General features: G+C 39.9%; 1 protein-coding gene across 1 annotated transcript in view; it reads left to right on the top strand.

Annotated features, from left to right (window-relative positions):
• The window catches only part of LOC134325162 (peroxidasin homolog), an 88999-nt gene that overhangs the window by 39030 nt on the left and 36382 nt on the right, over nt 1-13587 (top strand). Inside the window, exons 4-9 of the mRNA XM_063007243.1 lie at nt 1028-1099; nt 3413-3484; nt 7645-7716; nt 8771-8940; nt 12421-12538; nt 12680-12849. Coding sequence (XP_062863313.1) covers nt 1028-1099; nt 3413-3484; nt 7645-7716; nt 8771-8940; nt 12421-12538; nt 12680-12849 — 674 coding nt within the window. The remainder of the gene's footprint in view (nt 1-1027; nt 1100-3412; nt 3485-7644; nt 7717-8770; nt 8941-12420; nt 12539-12679; nt 12850-13587) is intronic.

The following is a 13587-nucleotide window of genomic DNA, read 5'->3' as shown; positions in this document are numbered from 1 at the left end:
TCTGTTTCTCTACATACTTTTTTTTTTTTTTTTTTTTTTTAGCTTTTTTTAGGTATTATTTAGGTGGTGGATCATTCTCAGCACTGCAGTGACATTGACATGGTGGTGGTGTGTTAGTGTGTGTTGTGCTGGTATGAGTGGATAAGACACAGCAATGCTGATGGAGTTTTTAAACACCTCACTGCCACTGCTGGACTGAATAGTCCACCAGCCAAAAATATCCAGCCGACAGCGCCCCATGGGCAGTGTCCTGTGACCGCTGATGAAGGTCTAGAAATTGACCTACTCAAACAGCAGCAATAGATGAGCGATCGTCTCTGACTTTACAACTACAAGGTGGACCAACTAGGTAGGAGTGTCTAATGAAGCGGACAGTGAGTGGACACGGTATTTAAAAACTCCAGCAGCGCTGCTGTGTCTGATCCACTCATACCAGCACAACACACACTAACACACCACCACCATGTCAGTGTCATTGCAGTGCTGAGAATCATCCACCACCCAAATAATACCTGCTCTGTGGTGGTCCTGTGGGGGACCTGACCATTGAAGAACAGGGTGAAAGCAGGCTAAAAAGTATGTAGAGGAACAGATGGACTACAGTCAGTAATTGTAGAACTACAAAGTGCTTCTATATGGTAAGTGGAGCTGATAACATGGACAGTGAGTGTAGAAACAAGGAGGTGGTTTTAATGTTATGGCTGATCGGTATTTTCTTCATGAAGCTTATTTTGTCTGTTGTATTTTTACATTTGTAAAACTTTTGTAGATGTGATGGTTTTGGTGTGCTGATTCTCTTCATCGTTCATGTGTCTCTATATTGAAGAATCATGATGTTAATGTCTATAATTCTCTGTGAATCTTGTTCTGTCTTGATTTTAATTACATAATGGACGTGTTAATCATTTATAAATGGATCTCCTATTTTAAAAATAGAAATGATTTAGGTATGCAGTTATATATTTAGCATCTCTGTGTAACTGATACTCTGTGTAATCATAACATACCTGATTATTTCTCCTTTCAGCTATTTGTACAAGAATGAAATCCAGTCAATAGACCGACAAGCATTTAAGGGGCTTGTCTCTCTAGAACAACTGTAAGTGATTCTGTTGTCACTTCCTATCTCCTTATGTTCATCATGCATGCCCTGAACTCTTTTCTTACTCTACTTATAATTTGTCTTCTTTAAAAATCTTGTTCCTGAAATGTATGGCAGATTTTATGTGTGATATCAGTCACTTGGGCATTTATATCACAATTATGGCACTTAGCAGACTTACAATTGTGAACTAATACAATGCAGGCAATTAACTTTGCAGCTAAGGTCTGAGACACAGACAAACACATGGTCCTATATTTTCAGGTCCTGAGCTGCTGATTGCTGCTCATGCATCCAGTTAGTTCTGGTTCATTTTGGTTCATTTTCTAAGGCTCAATTAGAAAATGTTGCCTCAACAGTAAAACAGTAGTCAAGTTGTGGTTAAATTATCCCTAATAAATATGTTGCAGAGACATTAAATACTTTGTGTTCTAACTAAATTACACCTAGAATAGAATAGAATAGAATAGAATACAATGCCTTTATTTGTCATATACATATTCAGGTGTACAATACTACGAAATTCTTTCTTCGCATATCCCAGCTTGTTTGGAAGGCTGGGTTCAGAGCGCAGGGTCAGCCATTGTAAGGGGCCCCTGGAGCAGATAGGGTTAAGGCTCTTGCTCAAGGACCCAACAGTGGCAGCATAGCAGAGCTTTCAGTTTATAGCCCAACGCTCTACTCATTAGGCTACCACTGTCCCCATCCATGACCCTGGAACATTCCACTCATGTGGGGAAGTCTTTGTAACTTTTAGTATATTTGAAGGTATATGATAAAATCTTCTTTCAGCTGTTTTGAGCGCTGGGTAACTTAAAGGTTGGTGGTTCAAGCCTCACCACTTCTAGGTTGCTGCTGTTGGGCAACCTTCAGTTGCTCAGACTGTATACTGTAACTGTAATGTAAGTCGCTTTGGATAAAGGCGTCTGCTAAAATGCAGAAAATGAAAAATGAAAATGAAGTACGCATTATGAATACATATGACTTGCATGTACCAGTGCAGTCGAACTAGCCTTATTTTTATAGGCACTAAGAAGTCAACAGCCGTAGTTGATCATAATCAAATTAAAACATGTACATTTAAGTTTGTAAACCACAGGGAAGGCACGGTGGCTAAGTGGGTAGCACTGTCGCTTCACAGCTAGAAGGTCCTGGGTTCGATCCCCAGTTGGGGCGGTCCGGGTCCTTTCTGTGTGGGGTTTGCATGTTCTCCCCGTGTCCGTGTGGGTTTCCTCCGGGAGCTCCGGTTTCCTCCCACAGTCCAAAGACATGCAAGTGAGGTGGATTGGAGATACAAAATTGTCCATGACTGTGTTTGAAATTAAAAACTTGAACTGATGAATCTTGTGTAACAAGTTATTACCTGTCCTGTCTTGAATGTTACCAAAGTGTGTAAAACATGAGGTTCAAATCCTAATAAATAAAATAATAAATAGTAAACCACCGGTTTGATACTATTTTAATTACAAATCAGCTGTATATATTTTGTAGACCAAATAAATTGCAATATTTTTAAAAAGCCCTCAATAAATTTAAATTCCTTAGTTTACTGAACACAAGGATGTTTGTTTTTTACAAGATATACATGTGTCTAACAAGTGTTTGTTGTTCTTGACTTTAACTGACGCACATGCTGTATTTGAATGTTACAGAAATCTTTAGGATTTAAAAAAGTAACTCAGATTTGTTATTCTAACTAAAACACTGAAATAATCTGTAACTTTTATTATATACACCGAAGAGGCATAACATTATGACCACCTTCCTAATATTGTGTTGGTCCTCCTTTTGCTGCCAAAACAGCCCTGCAACTGTGATGCACTGTGCATGCACTGTGACTCCTTTCTATCAGAACCAGCATTAACTTCTTCAGCAATTTGTGCTACAGTAGCTCGTCTGTTGGATCGGACCACACGGGCCAGCCTTCATTCCCATCGTGCATCCATGAGCCTTGGAAGTCCCCATGACCCTGTTGTCGGTTTACCACTGTTCCTTTCTTGGACTACTTTTAATAGATACTGACCACTGCAGACCGGGAACACCCCACAAGAGGTGCAGTTTTGGAGATGCTCTGACCCAGTCGTCTAGCCATCATCAACTTTGAGGATAAAATGTTCACTTGCTGCATAATATATCCCACCCACTAACAGGTGCCGTGATGAAGAGATAATCAGTGTTATTCATTTCACCTGTCAGTGGTCATAATGTTATGCCTGGTTGGTGTAGTTTTGTAATTAACTAATAAATGTGTGTAAACTACTTTTACAAAACCTTGCATTCATTTTTGTGCTGTTATCCTCTGAATTACAGGTATCTCCATTTCAACAACATTGATGTTTTAGAACCGGAGTCCTTCGTTCACTTGCCCAAACTGGAAAGACTGTAAGTTCGTTTTTGATTTTATTTCTCTGATCATTCTTGGTAGGATTTATTTGGCCTTACATTTACATTTACATTTTCGGCATTAAGCAGACGCCTTTATCCAAAGCGACTTACATTACAGTTACAGTCTGAGCAAAAAAGGGGTTTGCTCAAGAGCCCAACAGCAGCAACCTAGCAGTGGTGGGGCTTGAACCAGCAACCTTCTGATTACTAGTCCTGTGCCTTAACCACTAGGCTACAGCTTGCCTTAACTTATGTTAATGAGCCTCTGTAATAGTGATCAGAGTGGATATGTTGATGCTCATTCATGAGAGTAATAAGTATTTTGCTTGCTTAAACTTGGTTACCCTGGCATTAATGTTCAGCTGAAAATGGCTCAAATATTATATTAGTGACATAATGTTTTATAGAGTTTCTTTTGGATGGCCGTTTATTTGCTTTTAGATTCCACTTGCCTCTCAGGGCCGGACATAACTTTGTATATTTGTTGATTATGCACTTGGGAAGAGCTTTTCTTAATGTTGTCTAGGATCTGCGCTAAAAACAAACATTACGCCCACATAACTCAAAAGATTTACAAGAAATGGACGCATCAAAAAATTTTATTACTTATTTACAGCTTCATAATAATATGGTCAGTTGTAGCCCAGTGGTTAGGGTACTGGACTAGCAATCAAAAGGTCACAACCCTTTAAACCTCACCACTGCCAGGTTGTCACTGTTGGGCCTTTGAGCAAGGCCCCTAACCCTCAATTGCTTAGACAGTATACTGTCATAGTACTGTAAGTCGCTAAATGTCTATAATGTAAGTGTAAACATGGTGTTTTATTTAGTAATTAATATCCATGCTAGTTTAATTCCATGGTGATTGGGTGCAAAGTTAAAAACAAACTTTATGTGACAGATTTTCTTGGATGTGCTGTAAAGTGCAGCCTATGCACCATACAGCGTGTGTTCGAAAACCTAGTGAGCTGCCTTGCTGTCTTACTGTCTACATAGGCAGCTGCCTCAGTAGAGAGGATTCTAATAAGTCATTGACTTGTAAGGCAGGTTATTCGAACACGCTACTTATACAGCGATTCCATCGGGTTTTGCTTACTAAGCTAACACAGTTAGCATCATGCCATTTAAACCAATGGGATGGGGTGGCACAGCGTGCTAGCATGTCAACTAACATCTCCCTCCGTGTACCGAAAACGGTTAAATTTGCTGACGAGCCCGAATTTGCAAATAAACGACACGTGCAAGTTTATGCAAATTAAAAATCTCCACTTCTTAATTAGTGGAGAGAACTTATGAGCAGTAATAATTAAGAGAGTTTTAGTGTTTCTATGTCGTTCTTTTAATACATTGTCACGTTAAACCTACTAACTAACACGCCCAGGTGGCGCAGCGAGATATTCTGCTTGCACACCAGCACCGAGTTTCTGAACTCCTTGGTTCAAAACTCGGTGTTGCCTCCGGTCGGCTGGGCGCCAGCTAGTGGACATAACTGGTAGTGCCTGCAGCAGATACTAATTGGCCACCGTATCTGCAGGGTGGGGACCGGACTATGTGTGGGTGGGTGGTTCTTCATACGCTGTGTAAGGACCCTGATGGGCGGAAGAGATGCCTGTGCAGAATGCAGGGGCGAGAAGAGGAGGGCTGTGCACGTGTCGGAAGAGGCGTGTACAGCTACGTGCTCTCCTCGGATGCAATCTGGTATCTCTGGTAGCAGCGGAAGACAAAATGAAGTGCGCTAAATCGGGAATAAAATGTGGAAAAAATGCATAAAAAAAAAAGCCTACTAAGTAACTATAAGCGTTTTAGACTCTCTCGGAAAAGCTGATTTCTCAGAACCCCGACTGTAACACAAGTTTAAAAGTGAAACAGTGAGAAAAATCCAGCTAAACACAGATACATGTGGAGCTTTCAGAGTGAATTTGACGATTATTCCACACAATTCGTCTCGTATTTGCACTTTGATGGTGTTTTACCGAACTGCTCAAGCCAAGCGCTGAGCAAAGCAGCAGTCGCACACATGTTAAGTTTAAGGGAAACGTTGAGTTTAAGGGTACCCAAAAATATTATAATATAAAGAAAATAATAATAATAATAATAATAGTAATTTTTAATCAAGAAAGGTAAAGATGTTATATAGAAACAATAGATTCTTTCCTTTTTCTTCTTCCTTTCTGGCTAGTATAGCAGATGTTTAGAGTTTACTAGAATAGAACATCTGGCTTGATCTTGGTTGGCATATCTTTGCTTGTTTAGTCACGCAGGAACAGGAGGCGTCTTTAAGCTAGATCAGTTTTTAATGCAGAATTCACTGTTTCCCAATCTGCATTAGGTTTCGTCACATGTTTTTAATGCATAATGATGAATTGTAAACTAGGCATGTTTTTTTTTAGTTTTTTTTTAAAGAGCAACAGAGTTTGTTGACCAGTGTCTGGGAAAGAAGTCATTATTTCCTGTATAAATATAAGGGAGTCTCGGAGGGCTAGTTTTTCGGAAACCACATGGACATCTAGGCTGGGATTATAACTTACTGGCTTCTTAGGAACTCTTTGCCCTGATTATCTAAATCACTTAACTATTCTGTGCTCATTCTAATTAATGTCAGTGCTATTTTTTCATGGCTATAAACACTTTACATCAGATACACAAGGGGCTGAGAATGCCAGGAACAGTATTTGTCTTGTAATGCCTAATTCACATTACACGATTTTTACCCTGATTTTTGCTTGCTGACTGGTCGCCGCTAGATGTAGCAGCTCGGGAGCGACTCGGCGTTCGCTCAGTGATCGAAACTCGGCTCTCGATCGCTATGTGTGAATTATTTAACAACAACAAAAGAAAAATATCTAGCATGCTAGATATCTGGATTAGTCGGCCGACTGGCAGTGAGTGCGGTGTAGAACTACACAAGATACGGGGTTTGGAAACCCAGGGGAGGAGTGTAAAAACGCGAGACAGGGGCATAATCTAGTTTTTATCAGAATACATCGCCCAAGTTTTACAGTATTTGTAACCTTATCGTCCATGCCAAATCATAATACCCACGCTGCATTGCAAAAATATTAATTTACCTCCAACTCACTATAGAACAGACAATCCCTGCTGGTCGTGTTGCCAAATCCACTCAGATACTTTGATTGCTCGATTATTGTTGACGTGCATTTTTGGTTTCATTAAACCCCTCATCACTTCTCGCATTTGTTTTCGCGACAAAACGTAGTTTGAGAGACCAGACCGACTCATCCTGGTGATAGATCGTGTGTGTGACCCCCTATCGTTGATCAGTCGTGTAGTGTGAAAAACTCAACGACTTCAAAGACTCCCGAGTGCAAGAGATCCAGTTGTGTAGTGTAAACTGTACAGTGATCCGGCAACTCTGAAAGTCGTGTAGTGTGAACTTGGCATAAGGTGTAGCTACTCCTGTTAGTAATAATCATATTAAAATGCACCCTTATAATTAAAAATGCATGACTAAATCTAACAAACAAGATGTCATAGACTATCAGTAGGATGGATGTGATCCTTACTGTGTTTGTGCAGTTGGTTTACGAATTCATTGAGGTGATCAAAAAAGATTTTAGGTGAGGGTGCTGCTGGTCATTTAAAGTCTATTTCTGTGGTTACAACTCTTAGAGGTTTGAATTACTGATGTTTACATACTTTACATCACACTGCATATTAAACGCAAAGCAATTTTGGTGTAACCACATAAGTAGACTATCGAAGGACCTTTAGCTTGCAGTTTCTACTGGCTGAATTGTCATTAGGAAATATCAGCTGAAGGATATTGGGGAAGTCAAAGCAAGATCTGATGGATTAAGACAACTCTAACAAGAAGCTGCTTTATGGTCAGAAAGACAAAGCAAAGTCTTTGTAAACTTTTGTCTGACTGCTTATTGAACATACAGTAATTAATAGAGTAATTATTTTGTATTTTGTACTTTTAAAATGCATGTAGTAACATTTGGCATGGTTTGGCTAGTAAAAATGTCTACTGGCTAATAATAGATGGATGAATGGATGTGGATGTATGAATGGTTGGTTGCTTGCGGCTGGTTGATTGGTGTTATATTTAGAATTTGGCATTTCGTCCATAGACTGACTAATATCGTTCAACATAGTCTTTTGCACAGTTTTTATATGTGTATATTTTTTTGCAGGTTTTTGCACAACAACAGAATAACACAACTTACATTGGGGACCTTCTCACATCTACAGGCCATGAAGAGACTGTAAGTGGTTGGCATTCAGTTTAATAGATTATAAATTGTAAGTGTCTTACAATACACATAAACTGTTTTTTCAGATCTCAGGAACTATTTGCAATAGATTTATAGTAATGAAGCTAAAATATTTAAAGTTGTTAGTGTGGTATTTACTCACAGCATTTTTTTTTATCAATCGTATTATCCTGGTTGTGGTCGGGGCGGATCCAATTCCATGAGGAAACGCTGGTCAGAAGACAGGAATACCCTAGACTGGGAGCCAGTTTATCTAAGGGCTTTGGCAGATACATTTGACATAGCCAGTCCTGTCTGTGTAGATGCCCGGCCGGCTGATATCACCACTGAGATTTGAAACTGGATCTCAGAGGTGGTGGGCTAGCATAACAGACTGCTGTGCCACCCGAGCACACATATGTGATTTAATATCAAACTAATCTCATGGGTATATTTTGACCTGTTACGAATTTAAAATTCTATTATTCTATATGTATTCTAAGTGTATGGATATGGACACTCCTCCTAAGTATTAAGTTCAGATGTATCAACCATACCCATTTCTAACAGGTTTGCACATTCAGTAATATAAACTAAATCATATGCTTCCAACTTGGTGCACAACAGCACCATCATGCTGTTCTAAGTCATTGTTTGACTAGTTTGACTGGGGCCAGCGGCCTGCACCGAGCCCTGACCGAAACTCCGTTGTACATCTTGGGATGAATTGGAACCGCAATTGCAATCCAGGCCTTTTCAGTGCCTGACCTCTCAAATATTCTTTAAAGTGAATGAGTGGAAATTTTCAGACAAAAAATCTTATGAAAAGACATTCATAGTAGAGTTGTGTCTGTTATAGTTTCAAAAGGGGGTGCAAGGGGTTGGGTGTTCGTGGTTTTGGAATAGGATCTTTACTTAGCTGATTCTTTATTCTATACTATATACGCTAATCTTTTAACATCCTGATGTACACTATGCACAGATCTTGTGCTGTTAGTCAGTACAAACTGAACCTGTTAACCTTGTTCACTTGAGCATAAATGAGACTGACTGTGTCTCCTTACAGGCGTCTGGACTCCAATTCACTGAACTGTGATTGTGATCTTCTGTGGCTGGCCGACCTACTAAAAGAATACACAGAGTCTGGCAATGCCCAAGCAGCTGCCACCTGTGAATATCCCATCCGTCTACAGGGCCGATCGGTGGCCACCCTTACAGCAGCAGAGCTCAACTGTGGTGAGACCCAAACACAAACCTATGTTTCAATAAAATCAACACATCTGATCTATACTGAGTAGGTTTGTTTTTGCATTTTATATTTAAAAAATTTAATTGTATAGACCAAGTTGTTTACACTAGATGTAGAATAGGCCATTCCAGATTGACACACCAACACTTAATACTAGGAGAAGACCCCAGACTTTGCGAAGAATGTCAGACACCCATCACCTTAAAACACATCCTGAACGAATGCCCAAAGTACAACAGAGAAAGGCAAATACTACATCTACCCAGTACATTTAGAGAAATACTCACCCAAGATAATACAGAAATAATCCTCAAATTCTGTAATAAAATAAGACTGAAAACACGGACCTCAGCTAGATGGGCTGGGAGAGACTCAATAGGTAGGTTGGTAGGTTGTCACAGGTATCTGGAGCTATGCTGGCTGTAGTTCATCCCACAGCTCACAATGGTCTAAGTGGTCCCACAGATGCTTAACTGAGTTCAAATCTAGGGAATTAGGAGGCCATGGTAGTAGTTGGATGTCTTGGTAATGGTCTTCCAACCAATGTCGGACATTTCTAGCCATGTGACATGTCGCATTGTCTTGCTGGAAGATCCCATCTGCCCCAGGAAGACAATTTTACCCATGGTACTTTTACCCATGGCAGCAACAGGGGATATATGTGCAGACAGCCTATCACACACCGTATACCCACCAAGCCAGCTCACAAAACATGACTTCCTTCATGAGCTATGCGCTGCCTGTATATACATATATATACACACACCGATCAGCCATAACATTAAAACCACCTCCTTGTTTCTACACTCACTGTCCATTTTATCAGCTCCACTTACCATATAGAAGCACTTTGTAGTTCTACAATTACTTACTGTAGTCCATCTGTTTCTCTGCATGCTTTGTTAGCTCCCTTTCATTCTGTTCTTCAATGGTCAGGTCTCTCACAGGACCACTACAGAGTAGGTATTTGGGTGGTGGATCATTCTCAGCACTGCACTGACATGGTGCTGGTGTGTTAGTTTTTGTTGTGCTGGTATGAGTGGATAAGACACAGCACTGCTGCTTAAGGGTCCTACAGTGGCATTCTGGCAGTGGTGGGGCTTGAACCAGGGACCTTCCAGTTACTACATCTGCACCTGTTTACATATGCATTTATAATCCATTATTTATTTTGATCTGATTAATCAATGGTAGGTCATTAAAATACCTAACACAAAATTTGGCACAATTTTGACCCTTTTTTCTCATTCTTATAAGAAATATTTAATTTTTGTTAATTTTTAATCATCATGTGTGAAGCCACATCAGTGCCTTTCTAGTGTAAATGTTGTCTTTGCATCTACTTTGTAGGTTTTGCTGGTTTTGGACCAGAGCTAGTCCCTTATTTAATTTTTTAACAAGAGTTTGACCTTTCGATGTCTGTTTAGGCATGTTTACCTTGCTCTGGTACAGATTTTAGTTTAGTTTGGTGTGTAGGAAGCAAAGTTTCCAGATACCAGACCGTTAAAGCATTTAGCCTCCTACTCATCAAATGTTCTGCCAGAACAACAAGTGGGTCAGATGTAACTCCCAGTCTAAGCATCTGTTAAACGAATGCAGGCCAATCCTACAGGGAGGGGGTGCTGTCAGCAACAAAGCCAGACAGACTTCAGACTAATTCATATCAGTCAGATATAAACTGTAGTTTTTTCTTCACCTAGTGAAGAGAGGCTTTAATCTTCCTAATGCACGTTCCTTCATGTATTAACAGCTAGAAAGCCTCTGTGCTTTGTTCTAGCATGTCCTGTGCAATCTGTATATTTTGATTCAAGTACAAAGACGCTGTCCTTTCCTTGGAGAGCGCCAAACTATGGTGGCTAATTGCTAGAAGGACTTGCCCGAACGTGTTGGTGTAATCCATCTTCTAATGTCTCCGAAGGCTCTGCAATGGAATGTCTTTTTTTTAAAGGAATGATACACAGTGAGCTGCAGCAGCTGTATAAACACATCACGTGTGTCAATGTGGCAATCTGGCACACATTGGCGTGTGGCTCAGGATGGTGGCGTTTTTATTGTGGCTGGCAAACTGAGCTGTAATTATATTGTCACAGTGTTAATGAGGCAGCAGTAATGTGGAAAATGAAAGCAGGATGTGAGACAGTTATGAATAGTGGTCTATCATTATGGGTCTTTAATGGCAGATACTGATATTTGGAGAGCTGTGATGAAGATGAACGGTATAATTTGATATTTAATTGTTCATCTGTGTATTTTAAATATAAAAAAATATAAATCTAATTCATATAAATTAAAAATAACTCATAAAAATGGTGATTATCTTAATTATTGGTAAACATTGCTAAAAGTTTATATAGAAACTTTCAGTTATATAGTGTTTCACATTCACTGGTAACAGGTGTATTAACTCTCCTATATAAAATAAATAAATAGAATAAATGTCCTATGGAACTCCAGTGGCTTGTATTGAGCCCTATCCTTTCCCCTATTGAACACATTGAGCCATACCTCATTTGATATCAGAGACATCAGATCACCTGACCTTACAAAAAGCCATATAGGGACCTCATAACTGATGCAGTTAGGATCTCTGCTGGCTGATTGATGGCGCCTGCACAGAGTCGAGGAATAATGCTGATCAGGGTGTGGCTTTCTGTGCACGAAGCTGATCCGCATATGAACTCGCCTTGTGTAGGTGAAAAGATGCGGTCGGCTACTGCACACATGTCGGAGGGGGCATGTCAGTCTCGCTCTTCTCAATCAGCAATGGAGATCCAACTAGATTGGGAGGAAAATTGGGAAAAATGCAAAAAATAATAATAAATAAATAAATAAAAACCAGACTAAGTGGGTGGGGTCTTCAAACGCTGTGCAAGGACCCTGGTTAGCAGACTGAGGTGCCTATGCAGAAGTGGATGAGCCTGAAAATGCATAAATAAATAGAAAAAAAGGTCCTGGGGACCTGAGTTAAATTCTTCCCATGTCCAAGTAGGTTACCTTTAGGTACAGTTGTTTTTATCTACCTTTCATAAACAGGTGGCACTAAACCCACTGAAAGAAAGATGAACCCTAACCAGAATGAAGTGATTAGTAGAAATGAAGGATTTAATGTACAATGAGTCTTTATTCCAAAGTTTAGGTTGTGCAACTTGAGCATTTCCATGCTGTAATGTCAAGCTGTTTAGGGCATGTTGTAATAGCCTTGAAGACATTAATAGTGGGTATGTTCCAGACTTTTCCACACAGGGTTAGTCTGCATTTCTGTAGTCCATATAAACCTGGTGTGCCAAGGTATTACAGTTCCCTTTTAGTTGCCCAAAGGTTCACATTATTCACCAGCCAGATACCTGTAATTTAATTTCAGTGCTTCATGTCTTTTACATTCCTCCTTTTCATTGTTTACTTTTTTACACCACGTTCACCTCCCTTTGCCACATTTTCTTTCATATCTCTTGTTGATCTTTGTATAGAGGTTCCTCGATTCACTACCGAGCCACAGGATGTGGACGTGACCTCAGGGAACACTGTGTATTTTACATGCAGGGCGGAGGGCAACCCCAAGCCCCAGATCATCTGGCTGAGGAACAAGTAAGAGCAACTTTTAGTCTCATTCTTTTTTTTTCCTTATAAAACTGCACACAGTAGAAAACATAGGACATACATAGCTCATATTTTAATATTATAATATTTAAAATCTGTGATCTTTCATTCTTTCTGTTGTCTTTACAGCAATGCACTCAACATGCGAAATGACTCGCGTCTGAATCTTTTAGAAGACGGCACCCTGATGATTCAGAACACCAAAGAGACTGACCAAGGCGTGTACCAATGCATGGCCAAGAATATCGCCGGCGAGGTCAAAACTGGAGAGGTCACCCTGCGCTACTTTGACACTCCATGTGAGTCACTCCCTTCCGTTAGCAGCAGCGCAGGAAGCCTATAGAACAGGCTGCTGTGTCCTCATTCAGTAGTTTCAGTACAGTATGTAGCATGCAATACATTTATAGTCAAGTGGGTAATTTCCTTATACGTAAGGCCCTACCTAAATCGCGGTCGTGAAAATCACCTCACAGACCGTGAAATGAGCCGTTTCCCGTGAAATATGCAGTTTGCTGTGAAATTCAGAATTTAAGGTTTGTTTTTAGCGATTTAACATTTTTTATTTGCGTAGTGTATGAAATATGAGGCACACTATGCAATATGAGGCGGCCCTGGCAATCATGCAGCATAATTAAGTTAGTGTAAGAGACTTTTCTGTGATGTAGTGTGCTGACAATGTTTGATATATGTGTTTACGTATTGAGTGCATTTTGTCCCTTTGGGGATTCCATAGTCAAAGGAAAAGTGTGTTTCTCTACACTTGTGATCATCTCTGTGCTGTGCCCCAAAAGATCAAGCCAGTAAATTATTATTCTCCTGATAATTTGGCTATGTACAGTTTATTTCTTTCTATATAAACTCAGCAAACTCTAAAGCTGTTCGGTTACACTAGCAATCGGCTAAACAAAATGTCCAAGATGTTGCTAACTGAACACCACTAAAATGACTGCATTGCATTGTGGGTATGCAGTTTTCCATGTATCAAGCTCATTTAGCATACTACAGCATTGTGTTATGGCACACACACAATTCAGTCC

The sequence above is a fragment of the Trichomycterus rosablanca genome, chromosome 13 (genome assembly GCF_030014385.1).
Source record: "Trichomycterus rosablanca isolate fTriRos1 chromosome 13, fTriRos1.hap1, whole genome shotgun sequence".
In the NCBI taxonomy this organism is placed as follows: domain Eukaryota; kingdom Metazoa; phylum Chordata; class Actinopteri; order Siluriformes; family Trichomycteridae; genus Trichomycterus; species Trichomycterus rosablanca.
This window is presented reverse-complemented; position numbering and strand designations above follow the sequence as displayed.